This window comes from Bombina bombina, chromosome 6 (assembly GCF_027579735.1).
Source record: "Bombina bombina isolate aBomBom1 chromosome 6, aBomBom1.pri, whole genome shotgun sequence".
NCBI lineage: Eukaryota > Metazoa > Chordata > Amphibia > Anura > Bombinatoridae > Bombina > Bombina bombina.
Window position 1 is genome coordinate 218,973,437 of NC_069504.1, and position 23,536 is coordinate 218,996,972.

The 23,536-nt window shown below is 40.6% G+C and overlaps 1 protein-coding gene across 1 annotated transcript in view; it reads left to right on the top strand.

Annotated features, from left to right (window-relative positions):
• The window catches only part of ARID2 (AT-rich interaction domain 2), a 574,897-nt gene that overhangs the window by 149,703 nt on the left and 401,658 nt on the right, over positions 1–23,536 (top strand). The window contains exon 6 of the mRNA XM_053716737.1: positions 22,466–22,533. Within this exon, the coding sequence (XP_053572712.1) occupies positions 22,466–22,533 (68 nt within the window). The remainder of the gene's footprint in view (positions 1–22,465; positions 22,534–23,536) is intronic.

The following is a 23,536-nucleotide window of genomic DNA, read 5'->3' on the forward strand; positions in this document are numbered from 1 at the left end:
GTAACAGATCATGATTCTCATAATATTATTATTCTTCTTCAGCATGCTAATAATTTTATCTGTGATGCCATTTTTGATATTATTAGAGTTGATGTCAGGTTTATGTCTCTAGCTATTTTAGCTAGAAGAGCTTTATGGCTTAAGACTTGGAATGCTGATATGGCTTCTAAATCAACTCTACTTTCCATTTCTTTCCAGGGTAACAAATTATTTGGTTCTCAGTTGGATTCTATTATCTCAACTGTTACTGGTGGGAAAGGAACTTTTTTACCACAGGATAAAAAATCTAAGGGTAAAAACAGGGCTAATAATCGTTTTCGTTCCTTTCGTTTCAACAAAGAACAAAAGCCTGATCCTTCATCCTCAGGAGCAGTTTCAGTTTGGAAACCATCTCCAGTCTGGAATAAATCCAAGCCTGCTAGAAAGGCAAAGCCTGCTTCTAAGTCCACATGAAGGTGCGGCCCTCATTCCAGCTCAGCTGGTAGGGGGCAGGTTACGTTTTTTCAAAGAAATTTGGTTCAATTCTGTTCACAATCTTTGGATTCAGAATATTGTTTCAGAAGGGTACAGAATTGGTTTCAAGATGAGACCTCCTGCAAAGAGATTTTTTCTTTCCCGTGTCCCAGTAAATCCAGTGAAAGCTCAAGCATTTCTGAATTGTGTTTCAGATCTAGAGTTGGCTGGAGTAATTATGCCAGTTCCAGTTCCGGAACAGGGGATGGGGTTTTATTCAAATCTCTTCATTGTACCAAAGAAGGAGAATTCCTTCAGATCAGTTCTGGATCTAAAAATATTGAATCGTTATGTAAGGATACCTACGTTCAAAATGGTTACTGTAAGGACTATCTTGCCTTTTGTTCAGCAAGGGCATTATATGTCCACGATAGATTTACAGGATGCATATCTGCATATTCCGATTCATCCAGATCATTATCAGTTCCTGAGATTCTCTTTTCTGGACAAGCATTACCAGTTTGTGGCTCTGCCGTTTGGCCTAGCTACAGCTCCAAGAATTTTTACAAAGGTTCTCGGTGCCCTTCTGTCTGTAATCAGAGAACAGGGTATTGTGGTATTTCCTTATTTGGACGATATCTTGGTACTTGCTCAGTCTTTACATTTAGCAGAATCTCATACGAATCGACTTGTGTTGTTTCTTCAAGATCATGGTTGGAGGATCAATTTACCAAAAAGTTCATTGATTCCTCAGACAAGGGTGACCTTTCTTGGTTTCCAGATAGATTCAGTGTCCATGACTCTGTCTTTAACAGACAAGAGACGTCTAAAATTGATTTCAGCTTGTCGAAACCTTCAGTCACAATCATTCCCTTCGGTAGCCTTATGCATGGAAATTCTAGGTCTTATGACTGCTGCATCGGACGCGATCCCCTTTGCTCGTTTTCACATGCGACCTCTTCAGCTCTGTATGCTGAATCAATGGTGCAAGGAATACACAAAGATATCTCAAATAATATCTTTAAAACCGATTGTACGACACTCTCTAACGTGGTGGACAGATCACCATCGTTTAATTCAGGGGGCTTCTTTTGTGCTTCCGACCTGGACTGTAATTTCAACAGATGCAAGTCTCACGGGTTGGGGAGCTGTGTGGGGATCTCTGACGGCACAAGGAGTTTGGGAATCTCAGGAGGTGAGATTACGATCAATATTTTGGAACTTCGTGCAATTTTCAGAGCTCTTCAGTTTTGGCCTCTTCTGAAGAGAGAATCGTTCATTTGTTTTCAGACAGACAATGTCACAACTGTGGCATACATCAATCATCAAGGAGGGACTCACAGTCCTCTGGCTATGAAAGAAGTATCTCGAATTCTGGTTTGGGCGGAATCCAGCTCCTGTCTAATCTCTGCGGTTCATATCCCAGGTATAGACAATTGGGAAGCGGATTATCTCAGTCGCCAAACGTTGCATCCGGGCGAATGGTCTCTTCACCCAGAGGTATTTCTTCAGATTGTTCAAATGTGGGAACTTCCAGAAATAGATCTGATGGCGTCTCATCTAAACAAGAAACTTCCCAGGTATCTGTCCAGATCCCGGGATCCTCAGGCGGAGGCAGTGGATGCATTATCACTTCCTTGGAAGTATCATCCTGCCTATATCTTTCCGCCTCTAGTTCTTCTTCCAAGAGTAATCTCCAAGATTCTGAAGGAATGCTCGTTTGTTCTGCTGGTATCTCCGGCATGGCCTCACAGGTTTTGGTATGCGGATCTGGTCCGGATGGCCTCTTGCCAACCGTGGACTCTTCCGTTAAGACCAGACCTTCTGTCGCAAGGTACTTTTTTCCATCAGGATCTGAAATCCTTAAATTTAAAGGTATGGAGATTGAACGCTTGATTCTTGGTCAAAGAGGTTTCTCTGACTCTGATTAATACTATGTTACAGGCGCGTAAATCTGTATCTAGAGAGATATATTATAGAGTCTGGAAGACTTATATTTCTTGGTGTCTTTCTCATCATTTTTCTTGGCATTCTTTTAGAATACCGAGAATTTTACAGTTTCTTCAGGATGGTTTAGATAAGGGTTTGTCTGCAAGTTCCTTGAAAGGTCAAATCTCTGCTCTTTCTGTTCTTTTTCACAGAAAGATTGCTATTCTTCCTGATATTCATTGTTTTGTACATGCTTTGGTTCGTATAAAACCTGTCATTAAGTCAATTTCTCCTCCTTGGAGTTTGAATTTGGTTCTGGGGGCTCTTCAAGCTCCTCCGTTTGAACCTATGCATTCATTGGACATTAAATTACTTTCTTGGAAAGTTTTGTTCCTTTTGGCAATCTCTTCTGCCAGAAGAGTTTCTGAATTATCTGCTCTTTCTTGTGAGTCTCCTTTTCTGATTTTTCATCAGGATAAGGCGGTGTTGCGAACTTCTTTTGATTTTTTACCTAAAGTTGTGAATTCCAACAACATTAGTAGAGAAATTGTGGTTCCTTCATTATGTCCTAATCCTAAGAATTCTAAGGAGAAATCGTTGCATTCTTTGGATGTTGTTAGAGCTTTGAAATATTATGTTGAAGCTACTAAGTCTTTCCGTAAGACTTCTAGTCTATTTGTTATCTTTTCCGGTTCTAGAAAAGGCCAGAAAGCTTCTGCCATTTCTTAGGCAAGATGAATTAAAGATTTCAACCAAGATGCCAATGTTGAGTCGGGTAAAACTCCGCCTCAGAGGATTACAGCTCATTCTACTAGGTCAGTTTCTACTTCCTGGGCGTTTAGGAATGAAGCTTCGATTGATCAGATTTGCAAAGCAGCAACTTGGTCCTCTTTGCATACTTTTACTAAATTCTACCATTTTGATGTATTTTCTTTTTCTGAAGCAGTTTTTGGTAGAAAAGTACTTCAGGCAGCGGTTTCAGTTTGAATCTTCTGCTTATGTTTTTCATTAAACTTTATTTTGGGTGTGGATTATTTTCAGCAGGAATTGGCTGTCTTTATTTTATCCCTCCCTCTCTAGTGACTCTTGTGTGGAAAGATCCACATCTTGGGTAATCATTATCCCATACGTCACTAGCTCATGGACTCTTGCTAATTACATGAAAGAAAACATAATTTATGTAAGAACTTACCTGATAAATTCATTTCTTTCATATTAGCAAGAGTCCATGAGGCCCGCCCTTTTTTTGTGGTGGTTATGATTTTTGTATAAAGCACAATTATTCCAATTCCTTATTTTATATGCTTTTGCACTTTTTTATCACCCCACTTCTTGGCTATTCGTTAAACTGAATTGTGGGTGTGGTGAGGGGTGTATTTATAGGCATTTTGAGGTTTGGGAAACTTTGCCCCTCCTGGTAGGAATGTATATCCCATACGTCACTAGCTCATGGACTCTTGCTAATATGAAAGAAATGAATTTATCAGGTAAGTTCTTACATAAATTATGTTTTTTCACTGTCATTTCAAAATTTGTTTCTCTTAAAGGCACAGTAACGTTTTTTATATTGCTTGTTAACTTGCTTTAAAGTTTAAACATGTCTGAAACAGAGGATACTTGTTCATTATGTTTAAAAGCCATGGTGGAGCCCCCTTAGGAGATTGTGTACTAAATGTATTGATTTCACCTTAAACAGTAAAGATCAGTCTTTATCTATAAAAGAATTGTCACCAGAGGGGTCTGTCGAGGGGGAAGTTATGCCGACTAACTCTCCCCACGTGTCGGACCCTTCGCCTCCCGCTCAAGGGACGCACGCTAATATGGCGCCAAGTACATCAGGGACGCCCATAGCGATTGCTTTGCAGGACATGGCTGCAATCATGAATAATACCCTGTCAGAGGTATTATCCAGATTGCCTGAATTGAGAGACAAGCGCGATAGCTCTGGGGTTTGACGAGATACAGAGCGCGTAGATGCTTTAAGAGCCATGTCTGATACTGCGTCACAATATGCAGAACCTGAGGACGGAGAGCTTCAGTCTGTGGGTGACGTCTCTGAATCGGGGAGACCTGATTCAGAGATTTCTAATTTTAAATTTAAGCTTGAGAACCTCCGTGTATTGCTTGGGGAGGTATTAGCTGCTCTGAATGACTGTGACACAATTGCAGTGCCAGAGAAATTGTGTAGGCTGGATAAATACTATGCAGTGCCGGTGAGTACTGATGTTTTTCCAATACCTAAAAGGCTTACAGAAATTATTAGTAAGGAGTGGGATAGGCCCGGTGTGCCCTTTTCCCCACCTCCTATATTTAGAAAAATGTTTCCAATAGATGCCATTACACAGGACTTATGGCAGACTGTCCCTAAGGTGGAGGGAGCAGTTTCTACTTTAGCAAAGCATACCACTATCCCGGTTGAGGACAGTTGTGCTTTTTCAGATCCAATGGATAAAAAATTAGAAGGTTACCTTAAGAAAATGTTTATTCAACAAGGTTTTATTTTACAGCCCCTTGCATGCATTGCGCCTGTCACTGCTGCGGCGGCGGCATTCTGGTTTGAGGCCCTGGAAGAGGCCATCCATACAGCTCCATTGACTGAAATTGTTGACAAGCTTAGAACTCTTAAGCTAGCTAACTCATTTGTTTCTGATGCCATTGTTCATTTGACTAAACTAACGGCTAAGAATTCCGGATTCGCCATCCAGGCGCGTAGGGCGCTATGGCTCAAATCCTGGTCAGCTGATGTGACTTCAAAGTCTAAATTACTCAACATTCCTTTCAAGGGGCAGACCTTATTCGGGCCTGGTTTGAAAGAAATTATTGCTGACATTACTGGAGGTAAGGGTCATACTCTTCCTCAGGACAGGGCCAAAGCAAAGGCCAAACAGTCTAATTTTCGTGCCTTTCGAAATTTCAAGGCAGGTGCAGCATCAACTTCCTCTGCTTCAAAACAAGAGGGAACTTTTGCTCAATCCAAGCAGGCCTGGAAACCTAACCAGTCCTGGAACAAGGGCGAGCAGGCCAGAAAGCCTGCTGCTGCCTCTAAGACAGCATGAAGGAGCGGCCCCTATCCGACAACGGATCTAGTAGGGGGCAGACTCTCTCTCTTCGCCCAGGCGTGGGCAAGAGATGTTCAGGATCCCTGGGCGTTGGAGATCATATCTCAGGGATATCTTCTGGACTTCAAAGCTTCTCCTCCACAAGGGAGATTTCACCTTTCAAGATTATCTGCAAACCAGATAAAGAAAGAGGCTAAGGCCTAAGCTGCGTACAAGATCTCCTTGTAATGGGAGTGATCCGCGGACGGAACAAGGACAGGGGTTTTATTTAAATCTGTGGTTCCCAAAAAAGAGGGAACCTTCAGACCAATTTTGGATTTAAAGATCCTAAACAAATTCCTCAGAGTTCCGTCATTCAAGATGGAAACTATTCGAACCATTTTACCCATGATCCAAGAGGGTCAGTACATGACCACAGTGGACTTAAAGGATGCCTACCTTCACATTCCGATTCACAAGAATCATCATCAGTTCTTGAGGTTTGCCTTTCTAGACAGGCATTACCAATTTGTAGCTATTCCATTCGGGTTGGCTACAGCCCCAAGAATTTTTACAAAGGTTCTGGGCTCACTTCTGGCGGTCCTAAGACCGCGAGGCATAGCGGTGGCTCCTTACCTGGACGATATCCTGATACAGGCGTCAAGCTTTCAAATGACCAAATCTCATACAGAGATAGTTCTGGCATTCCTGAGGTCGCATGGGTGGAAAGTGAACGAAGAAAAGAGTTCTCTATCTCCTCTCACGAGGGTTTCCTTCCTAGGGACTCTAATAGATTCTGTAGAAATGAAAATTTATCTGACGGAGTCCAGGTTATCAAAACTTCTAATTGCTTGTCGTGTTCTTCACTCCATTCCGCGCCCCACGGTGGCTCAGTGCATGGAAGTAATCGGCTTAATGGTAGCGGCGATGGACATAGTGCCATTCGCGCGCCTGCATCTCAGACCACTGCAATTATGCATGCTCAGTCAGTGGAATGGGGATTACACAGATTTGTCCCCTCTACTAAATCTGGATCAGGAAACCAGAGATTCTCTTCTCTGGTGGTTATTTCAGGCCCATCTGTCCAAGGGTATGACCTTTCGCAGACCAGATTGGACAATTGTAACAACAGATGCCAGCCTTCTAGGTTGGGGTGCAGTCTGGAACTCCGTGAAGGCTCAGGGTTCATGGACTCAGGAGGAGAAACTCCTCCCAATAAATATTCTGGAGTTAAGAGCAATATTCAATGCTCTTCTGGCTTGGCCTCAGCTAGCAACACTGAGGTTCATCAGATTTCAGTCGGACAACATCACGACTGTGGCTTACATCAACCATCAAGGGGGAACCAGGAGTTCCCTAGCGATGTCAGAAGTCTCCAAGATAATTCGCTGGGCAGAGACTCACTCTTGCCACCTGTCAGCGATCCATATCCCAGGTGTAGAGAACTGGGAGGCGGACTTTTCATCCGGGGGAATGGGAACTCCATCCGGAGGTGTTTGCTCAATTGGTTCTCCGTTGGGGCAAACCAGAATTGGATCTCATGTTGTCTCGCCAGAATGCCAAGCTTCCTTGTTACGGATCCAGGTCCAGGGACCTAGAAGCGGCACTGATAGATGCTCTAGCAGCGCCTTGGTTCTTCAACCTGGCTTATGTGTTTCCACCGTTTCCTCTGCTCCCTCGTCTGATTGCCAAAATCAAACAGGAAAGAGCATCTGTGATATTGATAGCGCCTGCGCGGCCACGCAGGACCTGGTATGCAGACCTAGTGGACATGTCATCCTTTCCACCATGGACTTTGCCTCTGAGACAAGACCTTCTAATACAAGGTCCTTTCAATCATCTGAATCTACTTTCTCTGAGACTGACTGCATGTAGATTGAACGCTTGATCCTATCAAAGCGTGGCTTCTCTGAGTCAGTAATTGATACCTTAATACAGGCACGAAAGCCTGTCACCAGGAAAATTTACCACAAGATATGGCGTAAATATCTTCATTGGTGTGAATCCAAGAATTACTCATGGAGTAAGGTTAGGATTCCTAGGATATTGTCCTTCCTCCAAGAGGGTTTGGACAAAGGATTATCAGCTAGTTCTTTAAAGGGACAGATTACTGCTCTGTCTATTCTTTTACACAAGCGTCTGGCAGAAGTTCCAGACGTTCAGGCATTTTGTCAGGCTTTAGTTAGAATTAAGCCTGTGTTTAAACCTGTTGCTCCTCCATGGAGCTTAAACTTGGTTCTTAAAGTTCTTCAAGGGGTTCTGTTTGAACCCCTTCATTCTATTGATATCAAACTTCTTTCATGGAAGTTCTTTTTCTGATGGCTATTTCCTCGGCTCGAAGAGTCTCGGAATTATCTGCCTTACATTGTGATTCTCCTTATCTGATCTTTCATTCAGATAAAGTTGTTCTGCGTACAAAACCTGGGTTTTTACCTAAGGTGGTTTCTAACAAGAATATCAATCAAGAGATTGTTGTTCCATCATTATGTCCTAATCCTTCTTCAAAGAAGTAACGTCTTTTGCATAATCTAGACGTAAACCGTGCCTTGAAGTTTTACTTACAGGCTACTAAAGATTTTCGCCAAACATCTAACCTGTTTGTTGTTTACTCTGAAAATAGTATAATCAGAATGTCTCCCAGCGCACAACCTGCTTCCTTATGGCTCCTGGATAATAGGGTATCTAGCTTACCCTAATCAAAGATACAAATACAACAATAGTCCAAAAGCGCCTAAAAGAAGGCAAGGGAAGACTCTAACAAATTAAATGAAATTAAATAAAAATCTGTTAAAAATAGGTTGGAAATGTGTTAAAAATTATCAAACATTTATTAACGAATCATAATTATTAACATGGATCCATGTGTACTATACAAACATACATATACAAATTACAGAGATCGATTTTTATCTGAATATAAAAACAATGTAAATGTTTACAGTAATATCTTAGGAAGTCTCTCCAAATGGAGAGATCAGCAAATACGGAAATCGACAATGGAAGTTAGAGAACCTGGAGTTGTGCAATGTTGCTTCTAGCAAATGTATCCAATAATTGCATCCAATGGATGTATCCAATAGATGTGTTCTAGTAGTAAGAATTCCAGTAAGACAAATCCATAAAAAATCAAGTAGTGAAACTAGTAAAATCCAAACAAAAAATTATGTGAATCCTGTGATATTGGTGGAAAAAGTAAAATATAAAATATAAAAATAAAAAATAGTGTTGTAAAAATAAGAGTAAAAATGTAAAAAATATATATATAAAAAAATAAATTGTCAACGCGTTTCGGCCTCTGTATCAGGCCTTTCTCAAGTCTTGAGAAAGGCCTGATACAGAGGCCGAAACGCGTTGACAATTTGGTGAGCATTATTTTAATAATATTTGTATCTGGAAACATTATTGCACTATGTTATATTTTGTAATTCACAGGAACTACTAGGACATTATTGAAAGGATTCCAGAAGAAAAACTCTTCATCACTTACACGGATATAAACAAAACATTCACTCATAAGGAAACACTTATGAGGATCACTCACTAACACTCAATATTTATTTGGATTACAGCTATTTTTAATTTTCAATTTTTGACACAATATTTTTAACACATTGGTTTTTTTCCACAATTTTTTCACTTTTTAATAAATTTTTATATTTTTATATTTTTGTAAATTTATATATTTTTTATATATATATTTTTTACATTTTTACTCTTACTTTTACAACACAATTTTTTATTTTTATATTTTATATTTTACTTTTTCCACCAATATCACAGGATTCACATAATTTTTTGTTTGGATTTTACTAGTTTCACTACTTGATTTTTTTATGGATTTGTCTTACTGGAATTCTTACTACTAGAACACATCTATTGGATACATCCATTGGATGCAATTATTGGATACATTTGCTAGAAGCAATATTGCACAACTCCAGGTTCTCTAACTTCCATTGTCGATTTCCGTATTTGCTGATCTCTCCATTTGGAGAGACTTCCTAAGATATTACTGTAAACATTTACATTGTTTTTATATTCAGATAAAAATCGATCTCTGTAATTTGTATATGTATGTTTGTATAGTACACATGGATCCATGTTAATAATTATGATTTGTTAATAAATGTTTGATAATTTTTAACTCATTTCCAACCTATTTTTAACAGATTTTTATTTAATTTCATTTAATTTGTTAGAGTCTTCCTTTGCCTTCTTTAAGGCGCTTTTGGACTATTGTTGTATTTGTTGTTTACTCTGGACAGAGGAGAGGTCAGAAGGCCTCGGCAACCTCTTTATTTTTGGCTTCGGAGTATAATCCGTTTAGCCTATGAGACTGCTGGACAGTAGCCTCCTGAAAGGATTACAGCTCATTCTACTAGAGCTGTGGCTTCCACCTGGGCCTTTAAAAATGAGGCCTCTGTTGAACAGATTTGCAAGGCTGCAACTTGGTCTTCCCTTCATACTTTTTCCAAATTTTACAAATTTGATACTTTTGCTTCTTCGGAGGCTGTTTTTGGGAGAAAGGTTCTACAGGCAGTGGTTCCTTCCGTTTAAGTTCCTGCCTTGTCCCTCCCATCATCCGTGTACTTTAGCTTTGGTATTGGTATCCCACAAGTAATGGATGATCCGTGGACTGGATACACTTAACAAGAGAAAACATAATTTATGCTTACCTGATAAATTTATTTCTCTTGTATTGTATCCAGTCCACGGCCCGCCCTGTCCTTTTCAGGCAGGTCTAAATTTTAATTAAACTACAGTCACCACTGCACCCTATGGTTTCTCCTTTCTCGGCTTGTTTCTGTCGAATGACTGGATATGGCAGTGAGGGGAGGAGCTATGTGGCAGCTCTGCTGTGGGTGATCCTCTTGCAACTTCCTGTTGGGAAGGAGAATATCCCACAAGTAATGGATGATCCGTGGACTGGATACACTACAAGAGAAATAAATTTATCAGGTAAGCATAAATTATGTTTTTTAACAGTTCTCACACTGTAGTAAATCATGAAACCACTAAATGACTAAGTTTTTCCTCCATTGCAAAAAATGTAGCTGCAAATATATCCCCAAAATTGTAAAATCACATTGTTGTGAACAGGTTTTGTCATTGTGCAAATTCTATTACTGTAAAAAGATTGTGAATATAGAGTCTGGATATTGTGAATAGCAATGCTGTTTCTGAGCCTACCCAGATATTTTTTTGAAAACAGGATACCAAGGGAAGTAAATGAGACGATAGAAGTAAATTGGAAAGTTGTTTAAAATTGTATATATAGCTGATTCTGAATCAATAAAGATATATATTTTAGTTTTCATGTCCCTTTAAATACATGTGATTATTTGTGTCCTGCCGACTGCAGATGGACAATACAATAGCGCAGGGCTCGACAAACCCAGGAGCCAGGGAGCCACTGGCTCCTAGAATTCTACCCTTGGCTCCTAACTTTTTGGGTTATTCTCCATATATCTATATACAAATAGCATTGTCTAGCTCCTAAAAGTATGTCTGGCTCCTAAATATCCTTACTAGCTCCTATTTTTTAAACAAATTCGTCGAGCAATGGCGCTGAATAGAACTTTAATTAATCTAGACCATGCACAAAAATATACCTCTAAAATGTGTTTTGCACAATGACTTGGAATACTTGCAAACATGCCAGCTCTGGACTTTAACCCCTTCATGCCCTGGCAAGTGTTTTTCGTTCTCATGTAAACACATTGTTGATGCGATTATGTGATTTCAAGGCCGGGGTTAGATTATGGGGTCCGATTTCACATTAAACAAAAGGAGGAGGCTGCAGGATGCCAAAAAATGTAGGACATTCCATGCTCTCCTAAGGGAGTTGAAGCCCAGCGCTGTTAGGGCGCCTTTAGGTGATGAATTTGATAAGTCTACAACAGTATAAAATAAAAAGTGATTATGATCATGTCAAAACCAAAATGCCTTTTATTTGCTAAGAAACTGACGAAAACATTTCGGATGGTAGATTGAAATCCACAAAATTACATATGCATATTATTGTTGTTCTAAATTGTTTATTGTTCCAAATAATCAGTTTTACTAGTTGGGAGTGTGTTAAATGGTTTACAAATAATTCCTTTAACTTTGTTTTGTCATTTGAAATAGTCATTTTTACCTGTTGAAACCAGCACCTATACTGAAAAGGTCAATACTACTGTATAGATGATAAAAAAAAGCTGTGTAATTGAGAGACAACAGCAGAAATCAAGCTCCCAATGGGGATAGGGGGAAAGGACTCGGCACATTTGAAATGGTGTTTCTGCAGCTTCTTTAAATACCATCAACTCCTATTAGCTACTTGCCTGAGTACATTGTTCCTTTATAGTGCTACTAGTCCTAAAGCCCGTTTACACGGGCCATTTTTTGCAGTACAGCGCTCTTTCCCCTCTCGTTTGCGCGCTCTTTCCCCTCTCGTTTGCGCGCTCTTTCCCCTCTCGTTTGCGCGCTCTTTCCCCTCTCGTTTGCGCGCTCTTTCCCCTCTCGTTTGCGCGCTCTTTCCCCTCTCGTTTGCGCGCTCTTTCCCCTCTAGTTTGCGCGCTCTTTCCCCTCTCGTTTGCGCGCTCTCTCTCTTGCTCTCTCCTTCCCCCTCTTATTTTTCTCTCTTCCCTCTATTTTGCTCTTTCCCCTCTCTTTTGTCTCTCCCCCTCTTTCTATATCTCTCTCTTTTGTGCGCTCTCTTTTGTGCCCTCTCTCTCCCGCTCTCTTTTGTGCCCTCTCTCTCCCCCTCTCTTTTGCGCGCTCTCTCTCTTCCCCTGCCTCTCTTTTGCTCTCTTTTGCTCTTTTCCCCCCTCTCTTTCTATTTCTCTCTCCCTCCTGTCACACCCCCGGCCACGCCCACTTTCGCCCCACCGCCGCAAACAGCATGTCAGGTAAGGCCAGGTGTGTTTGTCCTCGTGCTGTCTCTACTGCGCATGACAGCTTCGGACAAACACACTTGGCCTTTTATATTATAGGATTATTAAAGGGACATTATACCCTAATTTTTTGCCCTTTACTTTGTTTCCAAATGATCCACTTTGTTGGAGTGTATTAAATTGATTAGAAATAGCTCCTTGTTTCTTTATTTTGTTTCAGAAAGACAATTTTAAACAACTTACCAATTTACTACAATTAGCAAATTTTCTTCATTCCTTTTGTTATTCTTTGTTGAAGGTGAAGCATTGCACAACATCATAAGGCATTGCTGAAGACAGGTGAACCAATGACAAGAAGCATTATATGTGCAGCCACCAATCAGCAGCTAGCTCCCAGTAATGCATTGCTGCTCCTGAGCCTGCCTAGGTTTTCTTTTTAACAAAAGATTTGAAGGATCAATGCAAATTATGTAATAGAAGCACTTTTGGAAAGTTGTTTAAATGTGTATGTTCTATCTGAATCGTGAAATTATTTTTTTTTAGGTTCATGTCCATTTTAAAGGGCCAGTAACCCCACCAAATAAGGTTATATAATAATGCACACAGTGCAGAATTATATAACTTTAGCCTAGCGTCACGTTTCTTAAGCAGCGTATAGCAAAGATATTTAGCTACAATAATCTATTTTTCAGAACGCCGCTCCTGGTTCTACTGAGCGGGTCTGTTTTTTACCTAAGCGCATCGGGCACGCTGTCTAGTCACAGCACGCCCGATCGCGCCATTAAACTGAATGTGCTCGCTCCCGCTCGGGTATGGTAGCAAGAGCGAGCTACATTCAGTTTAATGGCGCGATCGGGCGTGCTGTGACTAGACAGCGTGCCCGATGCGCTTAGGTAAAAAACAGACCCGCTCAGTAGAACCAGGAGCGGCGTTCTGAAAAATAGATTATCGTAGCTAAATATCTTTGCTATACGCTGCTTAAGAAACGTGACGCTAGGCTAAAGTTATATAATTCTGCACTGTGTGCATTATTATATAACCTTATTTGGTGGGGTTACTGGCCCTTTAAGTATGGGCTAAAGAAACCCTGTGTAAATTAGCCAGCAGAAGAAATTATACAACCCGTGGGAAGTAGGAGAGAAGTAATAAAATGTTATTTTTGAATTGTTCTCGCTTTGTATAGGACTCTGGTTTACAGACAGAGATGATATAAAGAAGCATGTGTGTACAGAAAATGATAAAATAAGTTCTGATTTCACTGCAAGCTCAACCCATTTTTGATGGTCTGTGGTTTCAAAGAACAAAATAAAGTATTATACAAAAATAAACCTAAAGGAGCCATTTATCATGCATTTTATACTCTGCCTCTGGTATAACAAGTCATTGGAAATGCATTATGGAAAACAATTTTACAGTACACTGTCCCTTTACTAATAGACAATATAGCCCTGCTTCTCATTGGCTATGCAAGCTACTGCATAAGAATTAAAGAAAAAAAAATGGTTTGGCAGGGGCAGGCAGCGGAGTGTGTTGTAGGTATAATTTTTTTTTTTTTTATTATATACTTTTACTTCATTTAAAAAAAAACCCAGACATTCACATCTACTGTATGCAAAGATGTTTAATCTGCTTTGCGGCTGATTTACCTTTAGAACCACTTAATATTAATATATATTGTATTCTGGGTACAATTTTTCTTTTTTTTTTGTTACATTGTTTTTTTGTTTTCTCTTGTTAGGTGTATCCAGTCCACGGAACATCCATTACTTGTGGGATATTCTCCTTCCCAACAGGAAGTTGCAAGAGGATCACCCACAGCAGAGCTGCTATATAGCTCCTCCCCTAACTGCCATATTCAGTCATTCTCTTGCAAGCTCTCAACATAGCTGGAGGTAGTAAGAGGAAAGTGGTAAAATATAGTTAGTTTTTTCTTCAATCAAAAGTTTATTGTTTTTAAATGGTACCGGAGTTGTGCTATTTTTTTTCTCAGGCAGCATTTAGAAGAAGAATCTGCCTGCGTTTTTCTATGATCTTAGCAGAAGTAACTAAGATCCACTGCTATTCTCACATATGTCTGAGGAGTGAGGTAACTTCAGAGGGAGAATGGCGTGCAGGGTATCCTGCAATAAGGTATATGCAGTTAAGTTTTTCTAGGGATGGAATTTGCTAGAAAATGCTGCTGATACCGGATTAATGTAAGTTAAAGCCTAAATACAGTGATTTAATAGCGACTAGTATCAGGCTTGCTATCAGAGGTATATACTCTGATTAATGTGCAATATAAAACGTTTGCTGGCATGTTTAATCGTTTTTATATATGCTTTGGTGATAAAACTTATTGGGGCCTAGTTTTTTCCACATGGCTGGCTTTATTTTTGCCTAGAAACAGTTTCCTGAGGCTTTCCACTGTTATAGTATAAAAGTTACAGTTGGTGCAGTTAAAATTACAAACTGTGACATTCAGCTTCCCTCAGCAGTCCCCTGCATGCTATAGGACATCTCTGAAGGGCTCAAAAGGCTTCAAAAGTAGGAGCTGTGGCAGTTGTTATGACTGTTTAAAAAACATATTTTTCGCTTTGTTAATCTGTTTTTTGTATTAAGGGGTTAATCATCATCCATTTGCAAGTGGGTGCAATGCTCTGCTAACTTGTTACATACACTGTAAAAATTTCGTTAGTTTAACTGCCTTTTTTTCACTGTTATTTCAAATTTTGGCAAAATTTGTTTCTCTTAAAGGCACAGTAACGTTTTTTTATATTGCTTGTTAACTTGATTTAAAGTATTTTCCAAGCTTGCTAGTCTCATTTCTAGTCTGTATAAACATGTCTGACATAGAGGAAACTCCTTGTTCATTATGTTTAAAAGCCATGGTGGAACCCCATAGGAGAATGTGTACTAAATGTATTGATTTCACTTTAAACAATAAAGATCAGCTGTTATCTTTAAAAGAATTATCACCAGAGGATTCTGACGAGGGGGAAGTTATGCCGACTAACTCTCCCCACGTGTCGGACCCTTTGACTCCCGCTTAAGGGACTCGCGCTAAAATGGCGCCAAGTACATCAAAGACGCCCATAGCGATTACTTTGCAGGACATGGCGGCAATCATGGATAATACCCTGTCAGCGGTATTAGCCAGACTGCCTGAATTCAGAGGAAAGCGCGATAGCTCTGGGGTTAGACGTAATACAGAGCGTGCAGATGTTTTAAGGCCCATGTCTGATACTGCGTCACAATATGCAGAAGCTGAGGAAGAGCTTCAGTCTGTGGGTGACGTCTCTGACTCGGGGAAACCTGATTCAGATATGTCTACTTTTAAATTTAAGCTTGAGAACCTCCGGGTGTTGCTTGGAGAGGTTTTAGCTGCTCTGAATGACACTGACACAATTGCAGTGCCAGAGAAATTGTGTAGACTGGATAAATACTACGCGGTGCCGGTGTGTACGGACGTTTTTTCCAATACCTTAAAGGTTTACAGAAATTATTACTAAGGAGTGGAACAGACCCGGTGTGCCGTTTTCCCCCCCTCCTATTTTTAGAAAAATGTTTCCAATAGACGCCACCACATGGGACTTATGGCAGACCGTCCCTAAGGTGGAGGGAGCAGTTTCTACTTTAGCAAAGCGTACCACTATCCCTGTCGAGGACAGTTGTGCTTTTTCAGATCCAATGGATAAAAAAATTAGGTTACCTTAAGAAAATGTTTATTCAACAAGGTTTTATCCTGCAGCCCCTTGCATGCATTGCTCCTGTCACTGCTGCTGCGGCGTTCTGGTTTGAGTCTCTGGAAGAGGCCTTTCAGACAGCTACTCCATTGACTGAAATACTTGACAAGCTTAGAACACTTAAGCTAGCTAATTCTTTTGTTTCTGATGCCATTGTTCATTTGACTAAACTAACGGCTAAGAATTCTGGATTCGCCATCCAGGCGCGTAGGGCGCTTTGGCTTAAATCTTGGTCAGCTGACGTGACTTCAAAGTCTAAATTACTTAACATTCCCTTCAAGGGGCAGACCCTATTCGGGCCTGGTTTGAGGGAAATTATTGCTGACATTACTGGAGGTAAGGGTCATACCCTTCCTCAGGACAGGGCCAAATCAAGGGCCAAACAGTCTAATTTTCGTGCCTTTCGAAACTTCAAGGCAGGTGCAGCATCAACTTCCTCTGCTACAAAACAAGAGGGAACTTTTGCGCAATCCAAGCCGTCCTGGAAATCTAACCAGGCCTGGAGCAAAGGCAAGCAGGCCAGAAAGCCTGCTGCTGCCTCTAAGACAGCATGAAGGAACGGCCCCCTATCCGGCAACGGATCTAGTAGGGGGCAGACTTTCTCTCTTCGCCCAGGCGTGGGCAAGAGATGTTCAGGATCCCTGGGCGTTGGATATCTTCTGGACTTCAAAGCTTCCCCCCCACAAGGGAGATTTCACCTTTCGAGATTATCTGTAAACCAGATAAAGAAAGAGGCATTCTTACGCTGTGTGCAAGACCTCCTAATAATGGGAGTGATCCATCCAGTTCCACAGATGGAATAAGGACAGGGATTTTATTCAAATCTGTTTGTGGTTCCCAAAAAAGAGGGAACCTTCAGACCAATTTTGGATCTAAAGATCTTAAACAAATTCCTCAGAGTTCCATCGTTCAAAATGGAAACTATTCGGACAATCCTACCTATGATCCAGGAGGGTCAGTACATGACCACAGTGGATTTGAAGGATGCTTACCTTCACATACCGATTCACAAAGATCATCATCGGTTCCTAAGGTTTGCCTTTCTAGACAGGCATTACCAGTTTGTGGCTCTTCCCTTCGGGTTAGCTACAGCCCCAAGAATTTTTACAAAGGTTCTGGGGTCTCTTCTGGCGGTCCTAAGACCACGGGGCATAGCAGTGGCCCCTTATTTAGACGACATCCTGATACAGGCGTCAAACTTCCAAATTGCCAAATCTCATACGGACATAGTGTTGGCATTTCTGAGGTCGCATGGGTGGAAAGTGAACGAGGGAAAGAGTTCTCTATCACCCCTCACAAGGGTTTCCTTCCTAGGATAGATTCTGTAGAAATGAAAATGTACCTGACGGAGTCCAGGTTATCAAAGCTTCTAAATTCCTGCCGTGTTCTTCACTACATTCCGCGCCCTTCGGTGGCTCAGTGCATGGAAGTGATCGGCTTAATGGTAGCGGCGATGGACATAGTGCCATTTGCGCGCCTACATCTCAGACCGCTGCAATTATGCATGCTCAGTCAGTGGAATGGGGATTACACAGATTTGTCCCCTCTGCTAAATCTGGATCAAGAGACCAGAGATTCTCTTCTCTGGTGGCTATCTCGGGTCCATCTGTCCAAAGGTATGACCTTTCGCAGGCCAGATTGGACAATTGTAACAACAGATGCCAGCCTTCTAGGTTGGGGTGCAGTCTGGAATTCCCTGAAGTCTCGGGGATCGTGGACTCAGGAGGAGAAACTCTTCCCAATAAATATTCTGGAGTTAAGAGCAATATTCAATGCTCTTCTAGCTTGGCCTCAGTTAGCAACCCTGAGGTTCATCAGATTTCAGTCGGACAACATCACGACTGTGGCTTACATCAACCATCAAGGGGGGACCAGGAGCTCCCTAGCGATGTTAGAAGTCTCCAAGATAATTCGCTGGGCAGAGACTCACTCTTGCCATCTATCAGCGATCCATATCCCAGGTGTAGAGAACTGGGAGGCGGATTTTCTAAGTCGTCAGACTTTTCATCCGGGGGAGTGGGAACTCCATCCGGAGGTGTTTGCTCAATTGGTTCATCGTTGGGGCACACCAGAATTGGATCTCATGGCGTCTCGCCAGAACGCCAAGCTTCCTTGTTTCGGATCCAGGTCCAGGGACCCAGAGGCGACGCTGATAGATGCTCTAGCAGCCCCGTGGTTCTTCAACCTGGCTTATATGTTTCCTCTGCTCCCTCGACTGATTGCCAAAATCAAACAGGAGAGAGCATCGGTGATCTTGATCGCGCCTGCGTGGCCACGCAGGTCCTGGTATGCAGACCTGGTGGACATGTCATCCTTTCCACCATGGCCTCTGCCTCTGAGACAAGACCTTCTACTACAAGGTCCTTTCAATCATCCAAATCTAATTTGTCTGAGACTAACTGCCTGGAGATTGAACGCTTGATTTTATCAAGGCGTGGCTTCTCCGAGTCGGTCATTGATACCTTAATACAGGCACGAAAGCCTGTAACCAGGAAAATCTACCATAAGATATGGCGCAAATATCTTCATTGGTGTGAATCCAAGAATTACTCATGGAGTAAGGTTAGGATTCCTAGGATATTGTCCTTTCTCCAAGAGGGTTTGGATAAAGGATTATCAGCTAGTTCTTTAAAGGGACAGATTTCTGCTCTGTCTATCCTTTTTCACAAGCGTCTGGCAGAGGTTCCAGACGTCCAGGCATTTTGTCAGGCTTTGGGTACAATTAAGCCTGTGTTTAAACCTGTTGCTCCTCCATGAAGCTTAAACTTGGTTCTTAAGGTTCTTCAAGGAGTTCCGTTTGAACCCCTTCATTCCATTGATATCAAACTTATCTTGGAAAGTTCGGTTTTTGATGGCTATTTCCTCGGCTCGTAGAGTCTCTGAGTTATCAGCTTTACAATGTGATTCTCCTTATCTGATTTTCCATACAGATAAAGTAGTTCTGCGTACAAAACCTGGGTTTTTACCTAAGGTAGTTTCCAACAAGAATATCAATCAAGAGATTGTTGTTCCATCATTGTGTTCTAATCCTTCTTCAAAGAAGGAACGTCTTTTACATTATTTGGACGTAGTCCGTGCTTTAAAGTTTTACTTACAAGCGACTAAAGATTTTCGTCAAACATCTTCCCTGTTTGTTGTTTACTCTGGACAGAGGAGAGGTCAAAAGGCTTCGGCAACCTCTTTCTTTTTGGCTTCGGAGCGTAATACGCTTAGCCTATGAGACTGCTGGACAGCAGCCCCCTGAAAGGATTACAGCTCATTCTGTTAGAGCTGTTGCTTCCACCTGGGCCTTTAAAAATGAGGCTTCTGTTGAACAGATTTGCAAAGCGGCGACTTGGTCTTCGCTTCATACCTTTTCAAAATTTTACAAATTTGATACTTTTGCTTCTTCGGAGGCTATTTTTGGGAGAAAGGTTCTACAGGCAGTGGTCCCTTCCGTTTAAGTACCTGCCTTGTCCCTCCCTTCATCCGTGTACTTTAGCTTTGGTATTGGTATCCCACAAGTAATGGATGTTCCGTGGACTGGATACACCTAACAAGAGAAAACATAATTTATGCTTACCTGATAAATTTATTTCTCTTGTGGTGTATCCAGTCCACGGCCCGCCCTGTCCTTTTAAGGCAGGTCTAAATTTTAAACTACAGTCACCACTGCACCCTATGGTTTCTCCTTTCTCGGCTAGTTTCGGTCGAATGACTGGATATGGCAGTTAGGGGAGGAGCTATATAGCAGCTCTGCTGTAGGTGATCCTCTTGCAACTTCCTGTTGGGAAGGAGAATATCCCACAAGTAATGGATGTTCCGTGGACTGGATACACCACAAGAGAAATAAATTTATCAGGTAAGCATAAATTATGTTTTTGTTTATTTTATATTCTTTTATTGAGGTTTTAAGCTAAAAACGGCATAAAAAGGAGCGTGTTCATTTACAATATAAATGAGATACAAGTGAGCAGTCTTTAATCAGACCAAGGAATAAGCATACAATAGATATTGCAATCAGCGGGTAATAAGTACAACAAAATGTATACATAAAGATAAACGTAATGAACATATGGGTATGAAACCTCTATTTTCTATTATATACTCTCCATATTACCCAGTAGATCACTTTTGGATCTCAAATAGATGTATATGACACAGTTGGGAGAGTTGATATATATAGCAATGATATATGCATATGTTTAAGTAAATATTATGGTGGGACCCCTCTGTGGGCCCTAAAATATTAATGTAGTAGTAAAGCACAGTTTAAAGTTTAGCGGGTAAGCACCGCTTAACATTAAGTAGAAGTGGGTAAGAGAAAACAGTCACAACTCTAGCGGGTGATGCACTCATTAACATAAGTAGATGTATTATATTGTGACATGAGATCAGACATGTTGGTACCTCAATCATAGGCATTAAATCCTACAGGTTATACAAACCACAGTAATAATTAAAGGTTGGCTAAGTGAGAAATAGAAGGCAAAGTAAAACTATTTAAATATAAGGTCAGCAACTGATTGAGCAAGCCTATCTGGTATTATAATACTCACAAACTGAGTAGTTAAAGCTTACCCAACAATCATTATTAATAATTCTATCGGCTGAGCACATTACTGTAATGAGTAACTTCTTGTTTAAGTTCAAATGCCAGATTGTATTCAACCTAGAGTACCATTATGAAATATATTGTATTCCGATACACTATAACATATATAACAACAAACCCTAGCTAGCAAACTAGTCAGTGCAAGAAGACTATATTTAAATTTTTGAGGTAATATAAACTAGTATACATTGGGTGACCTATTAAGTTATTTTGCAAGTACCCCTATAATGTAACACTAAGAGAGGTTATTAAAACAAGAGTTGTTCCCATCTGTAAAATCAAACGTATAGGGAGAGTATGAAAGACACCAGTGTTCTGGGTTTTATATTGGAATATACTGAGTTGGATAGCATATTATGTATTAATTGGTTTACACCATTAGATTCCGTTTTATCAGATATACTGGGTATATCATCATTATTAATAGTGTAAATCTCTATGTAGAAGAAGATCACATCCGTTTAAGCTCAGGTGCCCTCAGATTTATTTGCGATCTTAAATACGTGAAGACTACGTGTAGATGTGTTAGCTATCAAGTAATTTTGCCAAGCAGCTGTGTTAAATAGCTATGCGTTTAGAATCAAAAGTGGAATATCTGAAATATTGCTGGATACATTCATCCCTAATCAGTGGTAGATATAGAAATACAAATGATCTGTATTAGGGAGCCCTGTATATCAGTCAGCTTCTAACCTACTCTGGTGATAGCAATCCGTGGTTGAGCCTGCCATGGAATATACCAGAGTGTGCTGTACAGTAAGGGTCCTTTAAGTACTGCAGTTTGAATAAAAGGTGAAAGTTATGCGACCCTACGTTCAAATAGTGACAAACCAAAAGTCCCTAAGTAATCAAGAAGTCTCACTTGATCCGAGATAGTGGTAAGTGTCGCCTCCGGTCCCCACGTGGGACTATAACTATAGGGCATACAATGAGATGTGACTGAAGCCTTCATGTCTCTATCCTCCGGGATTCTCCTCTCTGGGTGATAATGATCTCGATCCAGCGGATCGGCCGCCTATGCTGAAGTGAGCGTAGGCCCAAAGTAACTGAGCATCTCTTGCTCGTGGTGTAAACCGTTGAACAGTTTTCAGTGGTGGGGTCTCCACAGGGGGTTCACATCTCTTCTCCTTGCGCTCAGGTGTCTTAGACGCTAATGCAGGGACAACCACTTCTGAGCTCATAAGGGGCTGTTCAGGTAAGTTTTCTCCAGTCCTCAGGAACAAATGTAGATCTGCCATCTTGTGAGACAGGCTAGTTTCAAGGGCCTCCAGCATATAGCGGATAGTGTAATAGAAGTCCTCCATGCTTACAATAGTAGGTAGGTTGCTAGCCGTAATGAAAAAGCTTGAGTGAGGTAGTTTTAGATCGCAATGTGATGTTGACTGCTATACCCCTGGAAACTGGGGGGGGGGGGGGATGTTGTAAAGTAAAAGGTAGGCTGCCGCCTCCGTGACCCGGGTTATGACTACAAAAAGTGACATGCACAATATAGGTATTAAACAGCTTGTTAGGAGTTGCTGAAGCTTAAACTTTGTGTATAGGTTAGCGATGTCTCCTCTGAAATTTTAAAATCGGATTACATAGGTGAAGTAGAGATAATCCAACTTTTCCTTCTAGCATGGCTGCTGTCCGTGCCTGCCCCCCCTCTGAGTACAATTTTATAGAATTAAATGTGCCTTTTAGTTGGCATTGCCTGACTTTAGGTAAATTTGTTCAGCAAACCGAAGCAAATAAAGTAATGTCAAGCAAGTGTTCTTGAGCTCTTAAATTGTGTAACTTTGACTGTTCTATCTGTTCAATGTATTGGATTTTTAACAATGTCTAATTGTTGCTTTCTAAACTTTGTAGCTCTAGGATCCTTCTCTGCAGTGTTTGGGGATGAATGGAAGGAGAAAACAGATAGAGATTTTGTACAGGTAAACTATAAAATCACTTGTTTGCATTCTAATACATTTGATCTCCCCCCTTGAATTATATATAATAAATTGCTTGATTTATCAAAACCTCTAGAATGAGAAATCTAAAACTGTTGAAACCCAATATTAGTGAGCGAAAGTAGTAGTCTCTTTATTTTAGACTGTTCTTCATACTTGCATTTGTACCAATTGAAATCCGTTTCTTAGGAGGTCCCATGCTTGCTGCTCCATCAGTACCTTTGTCAGTCAGTTGTCCAAGAAGAAAAAGAGTAGGCAGCTATATATACTACTGGGTGCGCATACCTATATCTGCTTTTATTTCACCTATATATAGTATTGCGGTCCATTCTCTTTGTGCTTGCAGTAGTTCACATAGACTCCCTTGAATTGTAAAGAATAAACACTATGGTTATCCATCCTTTTTTTTTTCTATTTTAAGCTGTATTTAATATAGTAGTAGTATAGCGAACAGCAGAAGTTCGTCCATGAAAAATATAGTACTGTGACATTCCAAAATATATTTGCTTTTCTTCCAATCTTTAAAGGGACATGAACTCCATTTTTTTTCATTCACGAGTCAGAGCATACAATTTTAAACAACTTTCCAATTTACTTCTATTATCTAACTTGCTTCATTTTCTTACTATCCTTTATTGAAGGAGGAGCAATGCTCTACTGGGAGTTTGCTGAAAGCCAAAAGCAAGAGGCATATCAGTCAGCAGCTTCTGAGCATTCCTAGTTATACTTTTCAACAAAAGGTATAAAGAAAACAAAGCAAATTAGATAATCAAAATAAATTGGAAAGTTATTTAAAATGTCATGCTCTATCTGAATCATGAAAGAACAAATGTGGGTTTTAGGTCCCTTTAAGACCACCCCAGCTCTGCTTATATACCAAATAAGTAGGTGTAAACAAGAAACCGAAGAAGCGTGGAGATATTTTCCTTGTACACAGGTACCTGACTCCTGCATGGTTTTGTTCATACACTGTATGTTTGTATAT